The sequence below is a fragment of the Furipterus horrens genome, unplaced genomic scaffold, assembly GCF_987537825.1.
Source record: "Furipterus horrens unplaced genomic scaffold, mFurHor1.1.pri manual_scaffold_6, whole genome shotgun sequence".
Classification (NCBI taxonomy): Eukaryota; Metazoa; Chordata; class Mammalia; order Chiroptera; family Furipteridae; genus Furipterus; species Furipterus horrens.
In genome coordinates, this window is record NW_028327176.1 from 183,534,322 (window position 1) to 183,556,770 (window position 22,449).

Sequence of the window (22,449 nt, forward strand, 5' to 3'; positions counted from 1 at the left end):
GTGTCTGTCTGTGGGGATGCTCTCTGCTTACAAAGCTTCTGTCTGCCTGCCTCCCTTAGAATCTGCACTTCAAAAACTTCTTTCAAAAGATAAGCTAATTTTTTTAACATTCCAAAGAATATGCAGAAAGGTTGCCTAGAAAATGACACATGAGGTAGATTTGACCACTGTCTTTTAGGGATGTCCATTGTTTGGAGATTGGCGGGGTTAAAATGTTAAAAATTTGTTCATGGGGCTGAGGGACATGACACAGGACATGTAATTCTGGTTTTTATAATGTTCTCAACAGTCATACTATTTTAGAGTAATTAAATATAGTATCTGTAACATTCCATCTGCTCAATATAATCAGATTTGGGGCTGTTCTTCAAATACAGAGCCTGAGAAACAGAGGACTTTAATGTGAACTGAAAGACTTGAAGACTTGAAAAGGCAATGTTTTTGCCAAATGTGGTGAATTAAATAAGTATTTTAACTGTAAAGACATTTTAGGGGATGATGATACACCAAACATAAAATCTATTTGAGCCATCTGGGTCTGATTAATGTATCATATTAAGGTTTAGCAGGCCAAAAATGTTCAGTCTGGAAAGGTTCAACATTAATACCTATCTATAGCTATGACATTTGACTCACACCTGACATTGAAGCACTGTCGGAAAAACTGTCAGAAAAGGACAGACTGGGGGCAGTGGGCTCATGATATTGTGAAATGTTAGCTAGAGGAATGGGACCCTTAAAATAAAAACCTAAGAGCTATTTTATTTTCTCAAGAGGAGGAACTTGTGACCCTTCTCTGGATTCATGCTAGTAACCCCGCCACAGTCTGTAACAAGGCGTGCAGAGAATACGTGTGTGTCTGTGTGTCATTATACAATTAAAAAATAAAACTTAACTATGTTGCTTATCAAAGGCTAACTGTTGCTGGTCTAATAACGCGGCATCTCTCCACCACCCTGATATCAGATTCTTGGGTAAGTGTCAGATCGGGGAAAGCAAAGTAGCCTTCTATTCCTGAAGGATGCCGGGAGGCCCGTTTAGATTTCAGCTACCTTCGCATTTAATTTCTTTTTTGTTCTGAAATTCAAACGCCGTCTCTCTTCCATTCACACATGGATGAAAGATAGTTAAACTATAGTTTTGAACAACTGATAAACCCCCTTTTTAAAGACCATTAGCTTGAATACTTTTTAGTTAAAAGTTTTTGGGGGTACATTATACTATGGAATAGGTATCCCCTTTTTTTTTTAACTTTTCTGGGTTGAACTGATAATTGTTATATATATATATATATATTTTTTTTTTTCTTAGAGCATAAAATAATGTAACACAACTAAACTATACCACGATGCTTAGCCATCACAATAATAAAAAAAATCCAGGAAAAAAAAAAAAGAATCTTAGAAGCATGAGAATACAACTTATTTTATTGCATTAAGTATAGTAAAAATGTCAGAAAACGATTGTAAGAGTTACTTGGAAGAAAGATTAGAACTTAAATGATATGAATTTTACAAAGAAAAACCATGAAAAGAGAAAATAATTTTTTCTTGACTTCTAATTAGGACGTATCACTGAACGCAGTCAGTAGGAAATCGTACCTGGAGTTTGGAGAGTTCTTGCAGAGAAGGCTGCTCAACCTGCAACTTGTCCCCACGCTTTTTTAATTCAGCGATTCCTGCATCCAATTCCTTTAGCCCATCTTCAGCCTGCTGTATCGCCTAGGTAAAATTGATGATATTTCATCAACGCTCCCACACTATGAAAAGTGGCCACCCTGTCTCCTTACTTATTCCTCTTCTGTCCACTTACAACAATACACCCAAGAAAATTCATAGCAATAAAACAGAAAAACCATGGTCATCTAGGATACGGAAAAAAAGAGAAGGCCCTTTATTATACTACAGATCAACTCTCTTAAAGATAAGGAGGTAGGCGCTTCCTCAAATAAAGAAAGAAGTTTGGGAAGAGCAACACGTGAAAAAGAAGCATGATGGAGGGACAGTAGAAAACGGGATCTGTCTGAGACTGCCTAGGGGGTCATGCTGTGGTTTCCTGAATTGCAGTTTTGAGCATCTTTGGAGAGAGATTCGGTGAGGCAAGAAACTCTGTAGATCTTGGCCGAGTATCTTGGTCGGTTAGAGTGTCATCCCGATACGCCAAGATTACGGACAGATTGGTCCCTGCTCAGGGCACATTCAAGAATCAACCAATGAATGCATAAATAAGTGGAACAACAAATCAAAATTCATGTTCTCTCTCTCTGTCTCTATTTCTCTCTCTCTCTGCATCCCTTCTTTTTTCTCTGAAATCAATTAATAAAAATTTTTTTAGAAAGAAGGAGAAAAGAATATGTGACAGCAAGGAAAGGGAAAGTTTACGTGCAGCAGAAAATCAAGCAATCAACAAAGATTCCAGTGCCTTCTCTTCCCAGGGTGAGGTCCGCAGAAGCATAAAATGTCACATCCTGGCCTTCACGAAGCTAAGAGTCTGGTTAGGGAGCCAGAGTACACATGGGCCTACAGAACAGTTATGGGCTAAACTTGACACACGTCATCCGTGTTCGAGCACTTCAGGAAACGGAGATCCCAGTGAATCCTGGAGCAGAACCAGTAGGCTTTCGAAAGAAAGGCAACCTCAGTTGCCTTTGAAGAATGAAAAGAACATGAACTCCAGATGGCAGATAAAAACACATGTGTCCCATTTTTCTTTTCTGAATCCCCACTACCACCGCAGCAAATAGGTTGTTTGCTTGGTTTTGGGAGGGTCTTCCCCCTACCCCGCCCCCATAAATCTACAAGAACAAGGCAAAAGAAAAGAAGACAGTACCAATGACATTTTGAAATCTGGAAATCAGAAGGGAACGGGATAACTGACTTAGAAAATCTCAGAAAGCTGAATCCTGACCCAGCAGGCCATCCTCCCCATCTGGCACTCGGGGGGAAGTCAGACGGGAGCTAAATAAGGAGGGTGGTGAGAAGCAGCTCAAAGGGGAGCTAAATTCCTGGGTCCCTCTCCTCATTCCACACGGCCCTTCCTCCTCTGGTAAAAGATGGAACACTTATTTTCTGGAGAAGCTAAAATGTAGTATCTGGACTCAGGGGCCCCAGACACAGTCGTGGGCTTGAGTACTTGAGTGAAAACAGGGAGATAAAGTGAACGTCCACCGAATGCTGAACGGGGAGCCCCTCGGTCTTCTAGAATGCACCAGGCAGACTTTCATTCCTGGTTGGGAAAGGGGAAAACATAGGAAAAAACTGAAAGGAAGACCTAAAAATCGGACACAAGGATTCTCCAGCAAATAGGCCACATAGACCACACTCCAGCAAATCTCAACACTGTCAAGCCTTCTGCATCCATCAGGTTGCCATTTAGCTGTTTAGTCTCCACCTTAAATGGAACAGACAGCAAAGAATTTCCTGAGAAAAGCCTCCAGCATTAAAGATAGGAACCCAAAGTAAGCAAACAACCCAAAGAAACCTGGGCGGAAACAAAATATACAGAAAAAATAAAACTTCAACAAAAAACCGATACACCCAGACAGCTTACAAAAAATAATGCACATATTAAAAAAAGGACAGGATGCTATTTTAAAAAAAGGATCATTTAGGAAACCAAAATGAGCTCTGGGAAAATGAAGCGCATGAGAGCAGAAATGCAAACTCAGTAGAAACACCTGAAGTTGAAAGTGAAGAAGGCTTCCAGAAAATAGAGCCTTTAAGAGGACAGAAATGCCGCTTGACAAAGAAATTAGAAGACTGGAACACCCAATGTCTGCTTAAAAGGAGACCCAGCCCCGGCTGGTGTGGCTCAGTTGGTTGCAGCATCATCCCGTGTCCAGAAAGGCTGCAGGTTTGACTCCTGGTCAGGGCATGTGCCTAGGTTGTGGGTTCAATCCTCAGTGGGGACACGTATGGGAAGCAACAAATCAACGTTTATCCTTCTCTCCTCATCCTTCTCTAAAACCAGTAAATGTATCCTTGGGTGAGGATTTTTTTAAAATTTACAAAAAGAAGTCCCAGAAACAGAGAAAGGTAAAACGGAAGAATACAAATATTTTAAAAATCATCAGAAAAATTTGAAAAATAGAAAAAGGAGAGTAGCCAAATGCAAAGAGCCCATTGAGCTCTCAGCCCAGAGGACAAAACAGACTCTCCCCTAGGCATGTCTTTGTGAAACTTCAGAACACTGGGGACCTTTGGGAATTAGAATGATTTTTAGATTCTTAAAGCTAACATTGGGTTCTGGAAAACAATGGAACAGAAGTCTCCACATTCTCTAAGAAACAGACTTCCAACCAAGAATTCTATGAAGAGCAAAGCTATCAATCAAGTGTGAGCACAGAATCAGAACATTTTCAGACATGCAAAATACTGACAAACAGATCTAGCACACACCCTTTCTGAGAAGGGGTATCCATGAACAAAACAAGGAAGCAACACAATAATGACACAGGACCCAGAAAAAGAAGATCCAGTTGAGGGAGAAGTGAAGGAAATTCTCAGAATGGTAGGAAAAGAAGGTTCCGGAAGACAGCTTTGCAACAGGCTTTGGGGGCAGATCGGAATGTCACACCGCAAAGCGTGAATACACTCAGAGGGGGCACCCCCATGCATGCTGCTATTATTACCTTGTTAACCCAAGGAGTGTGGGGGTTAGATTAGCACATTTTCTTAAGTGGCTTTCCATTTATTAAAAGAAATAATCTAGTTATTTACTTTTATCTGTGGCATTTACTTCAGTTTTACTGGTCAGTAATTAGTAACAGTGTAAGTTGTGACCATGTTCATCCTATATTCCACAACAGAAATTCAAGGCAAAGCATCACTACAGCTGCTCAAATCTTTCGTGGAATCAAATACAACACAAGCTAAAATTTAAAAAAATTAAAACTAAAAGCAGGTCCTTTCCAGTAGATATAATACAGAAAATTTGTTCTTTATTTGGGGTAATGAGGGCTCGCTTGTGAAAGCAGGTAAAATTATGGTCAAGAGAAGTACACATATAATTTTGCAAACAATTTTAGGTGATCTATCCTAGGTAGGCAGACAGACAGACAGACAGACATAGATATCACTTTATATTGGGCTGGCCAAAAAGTTGGTTTAGTTTTTTCTGTAGGAAGGCTCTAGTAGTTGTCTTTAACTTCATTCAAAACAATTTGGTTTGACTATTGTGACAGCTGTCATACCAGTGTACGCTTAAAAAAAAGTTATCAAAATTGGTGAATTTTTGTGCTGCCATTTTAATACTGAAGATGGAAGAAAACATGCAACATTGTTGGCACATTATGCTTTATTATTTCAAGAAAGGTAACAACGCAACTGCAACACAAAAAACAATTTGTGCCGTGTGTGGAGAATGTACTGTGACTGATTGAAAGTGTCAGAAGTGGTTTGTGAAGTTTCTTGGGACTACTGACATTTTGGCTAGATAATTCTTTGCTGTGGGGCTGTCTTAGGCATTGGAAGATGCTGAACGGCACCCCGGCCTCTACCAACTAGAAGCCAATAGCGGGAGACAGCCGACATACTCCAAATATCCAAACCAACCAAGTTATTGGTGAAAATGAAAACTGTCCTTCCTTTCACAGGAAAAACATAAAAGAGTTTTTGGCCAACCCAATATAAAAAAATATTTGGGTTTATTGTCCATAGTCTATCCATAAAACCTTTAGAAGTCTACTGAAATTAGGTTATAAAATTCTGTTATAAGACCTTTTTCATAATTACTTAGCTGATGAAATGTGAGATTCTGTGTAGCATCCTTCCCTTCCCCTCTTGCCTCTGTTTTCACTGCCATTGTCCTCATGTGACCATTATTCCTCCTCACCATGTCAGCTGTGTGTCCTCATGATGGAACCAGGCTTTCTGACCCCAGCACTGTCACGCCAACCCTGCAAAGCAGGATCTGGCGCCGAGACCCCTTCTCATTCTCCAGGACCCCCAGTGACTGCCCACTGCCACTGTTCTCCAAGGTGAGTACAGGTACCAAAGGTGTAAGATGACCCATGAGGAGGAAACACTGCACCTTCATGTTCCATGTTCATTTCTGTTCCTGTGTGTGCTTTATAACAAAGCGCCTGCTTATAACTTATACATAAGTAACTATTCATATATTTGTCATGTGTGCTGATTTGTTTTAACTAATGGGGTGTGCGATCAATCAAGTTTAGACACCAATGATCTGTACGACAACATCCATTTTCTCTTCCATGCAATAGGTCCTACAAGCTGCCTCAGATTTTCTCATCCAACCTTAGGTCCCTCAACCACATTCAGTCATTGTATGTTCAGCTAAAAAGGATCCCTTGCTTTTCCCCCGAAAAGCCCTGAACTGTCTAACATGTGTGCCTTTGTTCTTGCTGTCTTCTTTACGTGGCTGCCTTTCCTCCAGTCAGTATGTGTCCCAATTTGGAAGTCCAGTTCAAATTTCCCTTTGTAGACTCTTCCCTGACCTTCCTGCGGGAGACCATCTACCCCTCTGCTGAATGTCCACTGTGATTCTCTGTCCCACCACCAGGACGGTGTGACTTCCTGCATGGGTCACTGACATCCGTGTCTAATCTCAGTGTTAGAGGACAAACGTCTTCATGTCAGCATCTGTCACCGACACCTTTTCCTAGCTCATGTTTCCTAGTTCGGTGCAAGTGTAAGTGACAGAGTCACCATAACCTGGCCAGTTATTCATATCCAGCTCTTAAAAACAAAACATGTGACAAAGAAAAATGGCATGTAAGTCATTAGTCTTTCATGGACTATTTGACATTTTATAGTAAATCCAACCTACTCTATGCATTTGTCCTTCTGGAAAAAACAACTGTAAATACCTCTATTTGCTCCGCCACAGGCTGTTCAAATACATTTGCCAGTTTCTGCAGAATGATGTATTTGTTGTCAGCCAGAGATGTGAACAGCACCTTCAGATCGTTCTAGAGAGGGGAAGGAATAGGAAGACTTAATGGTTTATAAATATAACACACATTCTTAGAAATAATAGTCAGGTGTAGAAATTTTATGTCCAGAAAAAGCAATACTGATCTATGGGAAGATAAAAGAAACAGGTTAACAATTTATTCAAGGGCTAAAGTTGATCTTTGAAGACTTTGTTACACAAGCCATTTTCAACCCAATATAAATGAAGATAAAGTATACAAATAAAAAAGCAATACTGGTCACACTAACCTTCTTGCTATGTCTGAAATAAATGTGCATATTTAAACACTCCAGCAGAAATATTCCACTAAATGACTTCTGTCTAGTAAAACAACATATAGATGTTACACTAATTTGGGAAAAAAATATGATTCCCCTTTTCCTCTTTCCTCTCCTTCCCTCTCTCCCTTACTTGTTGTTTTTCTCTATTTTCAAAGAATTTGCACAAGCTTATAAAAGTCATCCTGATGTTTAGAAAATAACTATTTCCACCATGACCAAAGACATATAAAAACACCAAAATAACTTAGCCAAGCCTTTTGTTCATAAACATGACTCACTTAAAAGTCCAAATATATTTCTTTTGAGTTAGATTTGTATAAAAATGAGAGAACTATCAGAATTCTGGTACTCAATTTGAACAAAATTTGAATGATAAAATGTTTAATCCCACCCCCCACCAAATATCAGCAAATAAGCTCTATTTCTTATTGGTGAGCAAATATATGTGACGGGCTGGTTGCCCATCACAGGATGAAGTTTGATTCATCACATCTTCTTCACTGGGAGCAAATCAGATGCAAAGGTTTAGCGCCAGATGCAAAAATTCTGACTGTCTCACTAGGAGAAGGATAATCATACCAAGGAAAAACATCTTTAAGGCTGTGTGGGAGCATCAGCACACGAAATTCAAGGCTAAAAAGCAAAATTGTGAGTGGTGTGTGCAGTAATTTTTTTAAAGCATTATAGAGGAGAATCAGAAAGAGACATATGATCCTAAGAGGCAACAATTGTCACGAATCAAAACCCAAACCAATCTGCATGCCTCCTTGCAGACTAAATAGGAAAATGTAATAACAGGACTGGAAAAGTGGTGGCAGAAACAAGGGTTTTGCTTATGAGATACAGTAATGTTTGTATTACCCAACTGTGTGCAGGGTGAGACCACACGGGCCATTGGAGCCAGGACACAGCTACGTGTTTGCATGCATAGGAAAAGATGTTTTCTGTTCATCTGAGCAGATGCAGAAGAAATGAGCTGTTTATTATCTACTTATATTTAGGCTATTGGTTAAGTTAAATTAAATGAGTAACATGTAAATAACATAACATGGGTTAGAAATAAAGATGTGTGTATATTTCCTGTATATCATCTTTACATTTTAAGTGCATATTTTCTAGCTTAATTATATTCTACTCAAGGCAATGGGAAACAGAGTTCACATTTTTAAAAGCCACAGTACCAGAAGAGACTAGCCAAGACGACTCTGGGGTGCTGATAACCATATGGATGTTGACAGTTTCTTAAGAATGAAAACGTAAAGGCTTTAACCATTTCTTATTACTACACTGTCAAAGGGCAAGATAATTAAGGTACCTATATATTACACACGTTAACAGACATTACAATTTTTTCTTATAGTCATTGGAATTACTTGCGAAGCCTAAAGAGGCAGGATTCCAGCTGTTTGCAAAAACAGGGCCACAGAAAGTTTCAAGTTTTAAAATCATTTGTGCTGCTTCCCTTATATAATAAATTATTCAATTTTTGTTTTTTTAAATAACTTAAATACTAACTCTAAAAATGCCCAGGGAATTTATTTGGGGCCACGTCTATGGGTACACGTTCTTTAAATACAGAAGAGCGGATGAATAACGGGATTCCTTGTAGGCATACACCTCTATCGCACACCCATGCACTCTCCCAGGCTGTCTGCTGGGCACAGGGTATTGCGAGTGGTCTGGCAAAAGCTAATGCTCAGCTGTTAAGTGGAAAACGAAGGCACGCCACTGTGATAACTACTGAGCACCAACAGCATACCATGCGCTCGGTGGGAAGTAAAACAAAATAGTTTGTGACATGATCTTTAATGACATTAACATGGGAACTCTTTCCATTAAATTGGAACACATTTTAGATATCAGTTTTTGTTCACGAGCTGGCCACCAACAAGTAGAAACTTGTTGGCAAAAGGAAAACGGAGGACAAGACTTAATTAAAGAGAATTTCACGTTGAAGTGATCTCCTCTCGGTCCTCCGCACACAATTAGTTCCCGGGTATTCATGGCTTGGTTCACATTTTACTCTCACCAAATTTACCAATAAAAAGTTTAATGCACCAAAGACACTAGCATAGTAATGGCAATTTGAAAAGGGAAATATGCCCCTGGGTGATAAACACATTTGTACTTTTACTTACCTCATTCAAACTGATAGACTAGAATGCTGTTATAGTTCAGTGCATTATTTTATGCAAGATAAATCTGAGAGTAATGAAACAAGTTTCCATAAATTGCACAACAATTTTGCTGGTTTTAGGCATACTGTGTATACATGTCTACATGTACATTTTGCATGAAAACAAAATACCTAAGTAATCAACCCCAACTTTTCTTGACTCGAAGTGAAATGCTCCTTCCTTTCTATGTGGTACACAACGTAACATGCGCAAATGCTACAGGTCATTCCTCTGGCCACAGGCTTGCATACTCAAAGTGTCTACAATGACTGTTTGCCTGGTATATTAATTCTATCCTGTACCATTGTCCAGGCCATAGTACCATGAGCAATTCAGTCTTGCCCATTGGTCAATGGCTATCTGCCACTCTTCTCTGTCAGCCAATGCCCCCCTCAAGTCAAAGTTCCTGAAATTCCTCAGCTGTCCCCTTTTTTCTCATTCCCCATATCCAAACCATCAACAAGTGCTCTCTGAATGATTCTGCCTTCAAAAATATGTCTTGAATAATAGGTCTGCTATTCCTATCTCCCCTTCTATCAGCTAAGCAATACAAAATATAAAAATATTCTTTCAGTTATATCCTGGCTTTAGTTCTTGATGGTGAAATAACTTTGGAGAAGTAATTTAAACTTTCCATAGGTTTCATAGCCTAACCTGTTATAATAAACATTATTATTAATATCAATAACAAAACTCCCTGAGTATTATGTTTCAGACACTGTTCAAAATATTTTACACATTTTAACCTCACAAAACCCTATGAGGCAATTAATATGGATGTGACTTAATAGTTGTGGACACTGAACAACAGCTGAGGTGATAGAGCAGTAGGTGACAAAGTCAGAATTTGGACCCAGGAGGGATGGCTTTGGAGACTGTTATTACTTTTTGCTCTTTTGACTTTGTAAAATGAATATTAGAACAATGTCTGGCTAATAGGGATGTTGTGAAGAGTAAAGACAATAGTAAATGTGAAAATATTTTGTGAATAAAATAGTGATACACAAATATTTGTGATACTTTTATTGTGTAGTTTTAAGAATGTTAAACCACTGAAAGGCAGCGATAATTTGTCCCTCTAGATATGTATCTAGAAAATTCCTTGTTTCTTGGCTAATGCTACATTTAACATTTTACAATATTTTTTGCGTTTGGAAATAAAAATTTTTACATTAAACTCTTGGACCTAACCACGGGTATCCATTTTATTAAACTTCTATACTTGTTAAAAATAAAATTCAGTTAAAACTTAAGTATTCCCAAAGGATACTATCTTTTTATTTTAATTAGGAATGAAAATCAACACTAAAAATGTACCAGAAAACTTTTGCATTTGCCTTTATAGTCACAGGAAAAGGTTCATAAACACACAATTACTCAGTTGGCAACAGAACCCCAGTCTGGATCTAAAAGGCAGTCAGTCCTAGGAGTGAGGATTGGGAAGTAATGTAATATATTTTAACACAGGTGGAACTGATTAGGCCATAGTCAATCTCAATAGGCCTGGATATTGGAGTCCAGGGTTCATTGTTTATTATAGCCCTTCCTGCATGTTTCTTTGGTTATATGTTTTAAACTCCACTATTAACAACTGGAAATTACAATTATAATGTGCCAAAAATATGACTTTTACTGGTTGAGATTAAAGCCCCATTCAACTCTTAGTTTTGTTGGCTGGCTTTCTCAACCTCCATTTCTGGGAGTATAAAACTCTTATTTTTCCAATGAGTTCAGTCCCATAGTTTTTCTGTAATGATCTTGACCTGCATGTACATTTGAAAAAAAATAATAAGTCTAGGTATATCATACCTCGGTAAGGCATCCTGTTTGTGACTGAATATGGCTGGAGAATGGACAAACATTTCTTGATAATGTCTTACCTGGAAATTAAGTATTTGCTGAAGTCTTTCCTTCATCTGATGACACCGTTGATTTACTACTGAGTCTAACAAGGATAACCTCCCCAAAAGGCAGCCCAAAGTGTCTTCAATAACATCACGGTTATCACCATTCTCTGGAAATGCTTGGGAAAACAAGTTCTTGTTCTTATCCATTTCTTCAGACATTTCCTTAATATCTTTGGCAAGTGCCTGGGGTTGATCAAAGAGAAGGCCATTGCAATGTTTAAATCCAGGAGTCCATATACAAATCAAGTCCTTACCTCACAGAAAGCAAATGCTTTATAATGTCCCATACACTCACAGACACACGCTGCCCAACGTACCTCTTGGTTAAAGAGGCACGTTTCCGTTTCTTCTGGTACAAGGGCTGTGGCAACAAACAGACGTTGCTCAACATCATCCAACCACGTAGAAGTAGCTGCAACTCCATCATATAACTTCTGTTCCAAGTGAACATTCGGCCTCTTTGCCCCTCTACCCTGGAAAAAAAGAGGGGAGAGGCGGGAGAATGAATTATTATTACAGTGTTTTGAGAAATCAAAGAAAAAACACCAGGATGAGACTTGGGAGTCTAGCGGCCCTGCCTTTCAGGGCTATTCGCTAGGGCTGGGTCACCACAGTTCACGCCCAGGCGTGGAAGAACTTCATGAAGACCAAGGTCTATGAGCAAAGGAAGAGTGCAGCCCTACCTGGGAGGACACCTCCTCAAACGCCTGGTTCAACCCATCCAGCAAAGACGTCACCGCAGACTTGTCTTGGGTCTGCCCGTCCCCTTGGTACAGTGGCACTCCAGACAGGAGCCGATTTGGCTTTCTGTAAAGCTGCAGACAAACAGGGGCAGCTTAGTGGGGAGCCGATGCACTAAGCCCAGGTTTCTCATCTCAAATGGTACACATCAAGGCACGGGCTGGAAAATGGTGCTTGCTTCTGAAAAGCTGTCCCAGAGAAACAGGACCTCTACAACACGCCACACCCACTGAACATGGTGACCAGATTCAGCAGCAGCAATGTTTCTGCGGATGGTCTCTACAAAGAAAGTGGTGGCAGAAATGCCTGAAATCTTACAGCCTTCCTCTCGATGTGTTTTCTGGGCTTCAGCCCTACACATGGTGAAATAGTCCATTCTAAGTACTGGGTCTAGACTGACCCTTTTGCCATTATGATTCGCTTACCTCCTCTAAACTCTTTTAGGCATGTAGACTGTCTCCCCAGCGAGGACCACAACATAGCCAAGCACTCAAACTTGTTAATGTCGTTCCTGGTGTCAAACTAAGTTTTCTATACTTTTTAGGAACAGCTCATTGCCCCCTTCCCTTTCAGGCTGATAACTCAGTCTCCTCTCACATGGCAGTCTTATCCCCCCCCGGAGCTGAAATGCCCACCCCACCCGGCATCGCTTTAAAATCCATCAGCTTAAATCCCACACCTGTAGTGCATGTGCTATAGGGGCTGGCCACTACTTTTTCTCCCCCCACTTCTGCTTTCTTTTCAATTCCCGCTTACAGAGCTTGCCGTGGCTGCCTGATTTTTGAGAAATGTATAAAATATTTCCTTGGTTTGGTTACAAGTTCCTAAGAACAGGAGCCATGTAGGGTGTTCTGCATGGAGACACTAAATATACTGGATGTGCACAGAGAAAAAAATGCTCTGGGAGATAGATGCCTTTTGACCTAGTGAACTTTAGGTCAAAAAAAAAAAAAGGAAAAGAAAAGAAAAAGTGCCTGTTTTTACCCTTAAGGGCAGTAAGCATATCCCGTGTACCAAACTGTCAGAACAGTGATCCCTCCCTTATCGCGGGTATTACGTTCTAGACCCCCCCCTCCCCCGCGATAGGTGAGAATCCGCAAAGTAGGAACCTTACATTTATTTTAGTATTTATATGTATTTTAAGGCTTTATAAACCCTTCCCACACACTTACAAACTGTTTCCACTCCCTTATTAACCTTTTCCACACTTTTATAAACACTACTTATGTTCTTAAACATATTCTACACCCTTAAACCTACGTAACTTTAGCAACATACATATACAGTACGGCAAAACCCCACAATATAGTGAAAAATCCGCGATAATTAAATATAATATTTTTAAAAATCCCACAATACAGCGAGGCCGTGATAAGAGAACTGTGATAGACAGAGGGACTCCTGTGTGCTGGTATGAAGAAGGAGGGACTGGGAATTGGAGAGACCTGTGCCCACCCCCAGCTCTGCCTCTTCTTAGTCACAGGACCCTGAGAAATTGTCTAATCTCTTCAAGTCTTAGTTTGCAGACGAACAAAATAGAGATAATGACAACCTCCTCACAGCACTGTTAGAAACGTTAGCGCCTGGAACACGGATATGTTCACTGAACGATCACTCTCTTCCCTCCTGGAAACTCTCACAGCCCAACTGCTCCTTCCCTCCCTCCTCTCATCTCTTCCCACCGACGCTTAGGATGCACTTTGGGCAGGCGGCCAGTGATTCCTGAAAGGAAGCGCTCAACTGCAAAAACGTCCTAAAACGACATTCAGTGCTTCCGTTTCTCATTCCCCAGGGAAGAGAGATATGAACGTGCCCCTGAACTGTAACAGTCCAGGTGTCATGTGCGGGTGTCGGTGACAGCAGAACAGGGTTTCCCAGGAAGGTCCCAGGGAGGATGCCGGGGCACAGGCGTGGCAATGGCCGACCGCAGGAAAGAGTAGCTCTCCAGGCCAAGAACAGGTAAGGGGTCCAGGAGAGCAGCAGTCATGGAGGAATCACGCAGGTGCTTAAAGGTGAACGGACTGTAGGTGGAATCGAAGGCTTGGGCACTGAATGAGTGAATAGCATAAGATGTTACTAGAAGTAGCCTGGGTTTACCTGACTTAGGATAGTCAGAAAGACTGCAGTCCCTGATTTAGGGCTGTGAATGTCCCTTACAGTCAAAGGAATGGGGAACTGTTTAATTTTTTTTTAAACTTTTTTAATTAATTAATTTTTTTGTTTGTTTATTTATTTTTAGACAGAGGGGAAAGGAGAAAGAGAGGGAGAGAAACATCATTGTGTGGTGCCCCCAACTGGGGACCTGACGTGCAACCTAGTCATGTGCCCTGACTGGGAATCGAATCAGCGATACTTGGTTCGCAGGGTGACACTCAATCCACTGAGCCACAGCAGCCAGGGACTGGAATGGGGAACTGTTACAACATGATGATGAGCCAGCAGGCAGGTCCCTAAGATCTGTATCAGAAATCAAGAATTCAGGCTATGAATCTGAGGACTGTTTGAATAGGGGTATGAGGAAGGAAGAATTCAAACCCAGGGGGGAGGTCCGTACAAAAGGTATAAGGCACAGAGTATGATTCTGGGACAACTGCCTCTGGGAATGGAGGGTTTTACATCCTCAAGGCCATAGCTGAGACCATTCCTATGGACAGTGTGGGGGGAAAAAGGATTTGTGGCCAGAGAAGGGCAGTGAGAAAGAGTGCATTTGTAAACTGAGACAGAAATGAATGCTCTGGAGAGACCCAGGCATGGTTCCCAACAGATAGGGTAACCTCCAGACCTTGAGAGCACCTGCTTTCAGGGAACCCTGGCAAATTGCATCTGCTCTTTGGTGCCCGTTCGGTCAGCTCCTGCCTTTCCCTGCCTCCGCAGTGGCGCCTCCCTTATGACTGACCTGACACTTCTCACTTTGGGGATCAGCCTCTCCCAGCGTCTAAGCGAGTCTTGGCCAGAGCAACGAGAACAGCAGCTTCCTACGATCCAAGGTCAAGGCCTAGAATTTATTCTGTTGACACCATGGTTACGGAAGGACCCAGAGGAGCACTACTAGCCCAGGACCCAGGACCGCTTTCCACCTTCAAAACCTGCCAGGACACAGCTGTGGTCGGCATCGCAAGCTTGCCCCGGCTTGAGCCTCACTCGCCAGCTCTCCGAGGTGTCAGTTCCTCTGACTGTGTCTTGGGCTCAGAGAGAACTAACAGCTATTTACCAGGAACCTTCTGTTGCTATATTTAGTTCCACTGAATTTGGCTTGTTTAGGTAGAATTAAGTCCAGCATCACACAGCACCTACCCATCTTGCAAACCAGCCTGAATTTGGGTTATAGGAACAATTCTAGCTGACCACTGGCTTCCCCTTCCTTTTAGAAGCACCCAGGTCCCAGGAGTGTCTCATCAAGATTTTGTGCAACTATTAAATACTAGAAATAGCAATGAAAAATAAGATGACTTCCCAAATGAGGTCCAGATTTTTGGAATTTCTTTTGTTCTAGATGTATATATCCTTGGTTTACACCCATAATTTTCAAAGTGGTGAAAACAAGAAGGAACAGTTAAAATTCAACGGTGTACGCTAAAGAGTAAGCAGATATTAATTATCTCAGAGGGAACTAGTATCTAGAAATCAAAATTTCACATATACATACATAATTATTAGGAGAAACAATTAAAGAAAAGGGAGAAAGAATAATTTGTTTTACATCTTCTTTTGGGATCGATAATGAAAATATAGATGATCGCACAGTTCCATTGTCGTGGCAAAGCTGTATAATAGTTAATATATAAAAGTTATAATAGTTAATATATAAAAGTGAAACGTCTGATACCACTTGCTCTTGTTCCTGTTCCAAAGCATCCTGGAGGAGCTTCTGCTTGGTACTAAATTCTTGATGTAGACTTTCCCATTTCATCCTCATCTGGTCTTCAGCAGGTGACTTGTCCCCTTCCATCCCCAACTCCGGGGATGACACATCAGGTTTTTCACTATTAGAAGAAGAAACAATCTAAGTTTCCAGGGCGTGCACAAAGGTGATCAGTTTTAGATAAGATACTGTGTGTCCTAGACGTGGCCTCTCAAATGAGAACTAAATTATTTTAGTCATTCGATGACCCTTTAAATAAATAAATTCAAATAAAAAATTTGAGACTAACCATAAAACAAATATATTATAATGGAACCATGATCACAACAGTAATTTAAAAATACATGGAAAATAGCTCAGTATCAAAGATAAAAATAATTGTATCTTCTGGGATCAGAAGGTATGTGGAATTGTATCCTTTGACAAACAGACCACATTATTATTTCAAAACCATAAAAATGTGACTTAGTCTTTGAGAGTTTTTACCAAGTCCAAAGACCAGGTTTCAGGACATGGCAGGAAGGCACCTGCATCTCATCCTTAAAGATGAGCACAGAGCGCATCTGAGAATCACTGTGGCTTTTAGGGTGACACAGAGATGAGTGCTTAAATCCCTGCTTCTTACGCTGTACGCCTGAAAATAATATAATATTGAATGTCAACTGTAATAAAAAAAAGGACTAAAAATAAATAAGTAAACCTCTGCTCTAGCATATTAGATTTGCAACTTTGAGTAATTTGTTTCACTTCTCTGAGTCACAGTTTTATCTTTAAAATAAAGATATCATCTATCATGCAGAATTATGGGAAATAAAGTAAGAGAACGCATAATGCCCATAATCTTATCTGGCAAAGAACAGTCACTCAATAAATGGGGCCCAATGATAATGACAATGGCAATGGTAAGAATTTGGGGACGCAAGTTTCAATCGATCCTAATTTATCTGGTGTTTTGAAGTCCTCACTAAAACCATAACATCTGAAAGGAGGCTAAAAGGCATGTAGACACTAGTTATTATTCTGACAAAAACTTTTTGCTCAAGTGGAAAAAAATGACAAGTTCATTGGCAGGATGGTACTCAACACGATCCCAAAGCCAATTCTTCTCAGAGTAGTAATTGACGAAACAGTTTCTTTAGGTAAGCTTGAGGGAGTTAAGCCTTAAAAATATTTATAAGCCTATGAGAGAGGAATTCTATTTCTAGCATATAACTTACAGAATCTATTCCACCTGTTCAGTTAGAAACATTAATAAAGTTTAAGTTCAACAATACCAGTAACAACAAAGAAAGAAAAGACAACAATGCAAATGCCCATCAATTAGAAAATGGGTGAATAAATTATGTTCCCAGAATAAAAAACTGTTAAGCAATTAAAGTGAACGAACTTGATCTATGTGTATCAACATGGGTTGATCTAAAAAAGTAATATTGAGTGAAAAATGTCAAAATAAGATTGACTTCTTCCAAGTTTGTTGTTATATTAGTCTCTGAACTTTTCTGTGTATTTTTAGTAAATCTTCTTAAATAACAAATGAGTTTTAAAGGGAGTATGAAATTAAATTTTTTATTATGTTATCTTTTGTGATGGTGGACTGTAGTTTACCACTTTTTAATTTATGTATGCTGGCATAATAATTTAGTTTAAAACCAGGAGATATTTAATATCTATGTTCTTATATTAAATCACTGACACATATAAAATATCATCAGCAAATCAGTTTTACATTAGAACATAGCCTTTTATTTCTCATGGAAAATATTCTTCTTTCTCTTTGGTATTTGTATCAATTAATTTCCAGTTGAATTTCCTTCGCAATCATGGAAGGAACCCTCCCACCAACTACTGTATACATGGCACACATGGCATAGTACTTATTCTTTATGTATCACATTGGAACCCATGAAGCAAGTCATGCTCCTCCCACGGGGGTTTCCTCACATAAACCAGTTCACAACTGATAGTCTTAGAAAATCAGCTCATAAGTGAAAGAACGAATATAAAGCTTTTCTTTTAACCTAGCAATGTGGTATATATGCCCAATGGCTTAAAAAGCATAGCTGAACTATAATCAACGAGATTTAAAGGTGACTTTTCTAAAACATTTATATAAAAATTAAGTAATTTATAAGCAGTCTTGAAAGTGAATCTTGTATAGAAAGTCAGCACTGCACAGCTACTTTCTCTTTAAAATACTTTTTTATATTTGGAAGAGCGATTTATAGTTGCTTGCCCTTCCAAAGCGAAAGGCCAAGGAAACAAACAAAAAATCATGGCACGGTCCCCACTGTTCTTTCTGTGACTGCCTGTATAGCGAGGAGGCGATGTGTGCGTAACCGCTCGGTAAAAATAGTTTGGCAAAAATATTCATAAAACCGTGGGAGATGAATAAACATCTTAGAAGAATTGGAAAAAGAATATAAAATGCAAAGCGAAAGCAAGTTTTGACCTAAGAGTCAGTGTTGGAAGAAACAGTGTTTTTCATTTTGTATTTGTACAGACACACATATTTATGGCCTTCTCGGCATTTTTAAGCATGATGCCCAGTAGGGTATTTTAAAACCCTTTTATATTTTAACACCATTTTTAGCTATAGGGTTATTTTAAAGTAATTCTGACTACAGATGCCATAAGATTAGTCATTCCTATTTTTAATTGATATTTATTAACTGTATTATATTTTTGTTTCTTTGCTTTGTTTTTCTTTTTTAAAAATTTTCTTATTTTCTGTACATTTTGTCATGTCTACTGTAATTGCATTTTATTTTTGTTTCTATTATTTTGCCCTTGAAATTCTTAAATACAAGTGGATTTATAGCTGTATGTGCAACATAGTTTATTCTCTTATTATTTATTAATTACTGCATTATTTTCCAGATGAACAACTGTAAACCTTCTTTTGCCCTATGCATATAGTTATATACATATATATGCACATGATCATATACATATATATGCACATGATCAACACTGATGCTATATGTCAACATTATGTCAGCACTAATTAAATTGGAAAAAAAAAAAGAACGAAAAGAAAAAGTTTTTAAATCATCCCTCCCCAGTTAGTTTTGATAATCTACATACTGGTAGGGCCCTTACCTACACATCTACTAGACATTCAACTTATATCCCATTTTACTATCACATATTTTCTGGTAGTTATAACTTTTTTACGTTTATATGTGCATAAAACTTTTCTTAAGCTTTTCTATTCTAGTGGGAATTTCTGCCTTTTTAAAATTTGATTATAAATAATATTTCAAAAATTATCTTCATCATATGTATTTCCTCCTTTAGGTTATTTCCTCCAAATACATGTTCGGAAATGAGAAAATTGAAGTCAAGGTAGCTAAAGCTCCTTATTGTATTGTGGTGGCCAGAGGACCCTATAGTACTGTCACAGCCCTTAGCAATACGTGAACACAGGTTTTACTAAAACTTCTTTTCAGTGCTTTGGATGTTAGAAAATGGTTTCCTATACGTCCTTTTAGCTGACATGCACAACTTTCACGGCCCTTCTGGGGTGAAGGCAGCCCCTTATTTTTCTGATTCCACAGATGAGCAAACCGGGGTGCAGAGCTGAGCTACTTTTTCATTGTGACGGCTGCTGAACGAGAATAAAACCCAGACCTGACTCGAAATACGGGGATTCCTTCCTCCTCTTCCTTCCAACCTTTAAACCCAAATACTCAACTTGAAAAATGTCCAACTTTCTTAATATTTCTTTTAACCCTTTACTCTTCTGCAGGGAAGACTGTCAGTCTCCACTCTACCACAGGACTCAAAGCTCAATGACTTTGCATGTAGATATGATAAAAACAGGTCTTCAAGAAAAATCAAGATATTCAGTAGGCACATACATTTAATTTTCAGAATGATGTTGAGGGAAGATAAGTTCTTATAGGGAATATACTTTGCAGTTAGATATTCAGATAGAAACATCACAGATATATTTTCATAATGTATTCGTTATTGGATTTTTAAACAATAAACTCATAAGTATCTTCTCTGGACAGATATGGTGAGCAAACTGGAAAGCAGGCAAGTAAGTCAGCCAACACCATCGCTGGCTGTACTCATGCTGCACAACAAAATATTCAAAATGCAAGTGAGTGATAATATCATAAAGAGAAAACAAAATGATTAATTTTTTGTTTAAAACAAAAGTTTGATCGAGATGTTCACGTCTCTTTAGATGTCAGGAAAACAGGGCCCAGAAGAGGAGGAGGAATGTGTCTAAACGTACCCAGCCCCGCCAGAGGCCCCTGCAGCCGAGTGTTGGGTCAGAATCTCCTCTCCACGGCTGGCCACTGACCGGAGGAGGCTCTTCTGCTCTGCTAATTCCTGCTCCAGCTCCTGCTCAAGGAAGACAACAAACAGACGCGTCTTTGTTATTTCGTGAGCATCACCGATAATCATGGCTCTGTGTCTATAAAGTCCTCAGAGGACGCTTCTATTAAGTTTCCCGTTTGCATTCTGCATACAAAGTGTGCTTCAGGTAAAGGCTCAAGCATCTTTCCAAAGTATTCTACAGCCTTTGTGGCTTTGATAAAAGATACCTGAAAAATCTTGGGGGGGGGGGGGGGGGAGAAGTCCATGGGAAACATAAATTTTGCTGGGCAATGGCGCCCTCAAGTGGTAAAAAATGCATTTTCATTTTTCACATGTAATATGGCCTTGCAGAGGATACAGATCCTTGAGAGCTTTTTCATATCTTACGATAAATGTCTTTGCTTTTCGAAAAAATAAAAATTTTAATATTCCCCACACATAAAGTTAAGCTATCAGTGAGAACTCATTCATCAAAGCTCTCTCTCTATCTCTTTTTTTTTTCCACGAGGCAATAATTTGCAATCTTATTTTGTGATGGTACCTACTTGGGAGTAAAAATAAATTGAATTTCTTTAAAGAACATGGAACTCAGACTTTCAGCAATTCTCAGAGGCCTTCCTGAGGTTTTCCTTACATAAAATAGTCTAAAATTGGGGCAAGTCTGAAAATAGAGTAGGTACTCTTGATAAGGTGGATTTTCATTGTTACACTGTTTGTAAAGCTTTTCTTAAAGAATAATAGACTCTCAAACGATCAGGCATTCCAGTGGTCACAAATAAGTATGCTGAGACACTTAGCCACATCTGTCTGCAAAGACAACAAAGGCACATCTGTATTTAGTACACAAGTGACATTTCCCTCAAGGGTTTGCTTGGCAGACCTGCAGGCCGGAAAAAGGTAGGAAGTGCTTTACTTTTTGTTGCTGGAGACTGCTCTGTCGCTGGTGGGCCCACGTGGAGCGAGCCTGGGCCAGCCATTCCTGGACTCCGGGCCTCTGGGTGGCAGTTAGGTCCCCGTGGCTCTCCTCCTTCTCTGGTGTTGTTCCCTGCTTTTCACGAGGAAGAAATCAAGAGTCACATGACCCACAGGAATACCCCAACCAAAGCAAAGTTACGACTATTTTAGTGTGGTTGGTTTAATATCAAAGTGGTTCCATTTGGATGTGAAACCGTGTTTTTTTAAAAATGGTAACACAAAACCCATAGAATTTATGGCATTTACAGGAGGGAGAATAATAAATGGATGATTATACTCAGACATATTTGAGGGGAAACTGCCTATTTAGAGGCTGGGCCTTTCAGCTGACTGAGGTGGTTGCCAAATATTATTCTAGAATGCTTTCCACGAGAACATGGTAACTCTAGATCTCGATTTCTCTACTAACACCACCAGGACCAGACTCCACTGCCATCTGCTGCCCCTGCTGGCTTCGATAAAGGGAAAAAAACAAAGGTAATTATTATCTGTCAAGGATTTATCGTTTCTGCTTGATTATTTGGATGGAATTTGAAAGGCCCTGGAATACTGCATATCAGATGGAATTAGTTCTGGGAGAGAGAGTTTCTACTCACATAGGTGTGTATGTCAAAGGATAAAGTACACAGTTTGAATATAGTTTATTCACTAAGTATTTATGAAGTACCCACAGTGTGTCAGTTACTGTTCTAGGTACTGGGGCTAACTGGCAGAGAAGGAGCCGGACAGGAGCCCTGCTGGGGAGACAGACAATAAACAAACCAGGTAAGTGAAGGGGAAGGGTTTCTGGGGCCGCTCAGAGAAGGCATGGTCAGAGGGGACGATGGCACTGAGCACTGAATAATGTCAAAGACCCAGGCAGAGGGCGCACCAGGCCTTGGTAGCAACAGCTGGAGCGAAGACCTGGGGAGAAAGCAAGCTGGACTCACAGCAGTAGCAGGGAAGGACCAAGTGCGTAGCTGGAGCATTGGGGGAGGGGGAAGGGTGGAGAGAAAGGGGAAGGGGGTAGGGGACAGAGACGAGGCACATTTGGCAGGTTATTCTGATGAAGCAGTGGTCCTGCTGTCTAGGTCTGGAGCTGCCGCTCCTGTCCTTTGCTTCTCTGCCAAATCTGATTACAGGATGCGACCCAGCCTCTCCAGCTCATCCAGCTCATCCAGATATTCCTCTTATTTTCAGAAGTTTACACTAACTATTGTAAATGGAAATTTTAAAAAAAAGGTTCTATGGAAAGTAAC

At 39.8% G+C, this 22,449-nt stretch overlaps 1 protein-coding gene across 1 annotated transcript in view; it reads right to left on the reverse strand.

Annotated features, from left to right (window-relative positions):
* Positions 1-22,449, reverse strand: part of SYNE1 (spectrin repeat containing nuclear envelope protein 1) — a 423,836-nt gene that overhangs the window by 104,749 nt on the left and 296,638 nt on the right. The window contains exons 98-105 of the mRNA XM_090279990.1: positions 21,150-21,281; positions 20,151-20,260; positions 15,869-16,025; positions 11,985-12,116; positions 11,619-11,774; positions 11,275-11,484; positions 6,830-6,931; positions 1,602-1,721 (exon numbers count right to left, since the gene is read on the reverse strand). Coding sequence (XP_090136116.1) covers positions 1,602-1,721; positions 6,830-6,931; positions 11,275-11,484; positions 11,619-11,774; positions 11,985-12,116; positions 15,869-16,025; positions 20,151-20,260; positions 21,150-21,281 — 1,119 coding nt within the window. The remainder of the gene's footprint in view (positions 1-1,601; positions 1,722-6,829; positions 6,932-11,274; positions 11,485-11,618; positions 11,775-11,984; positions 12,117-15,868; positions 16,026-20,150; positions 20,261-21,149; positions 21,282-22,449) is intronic.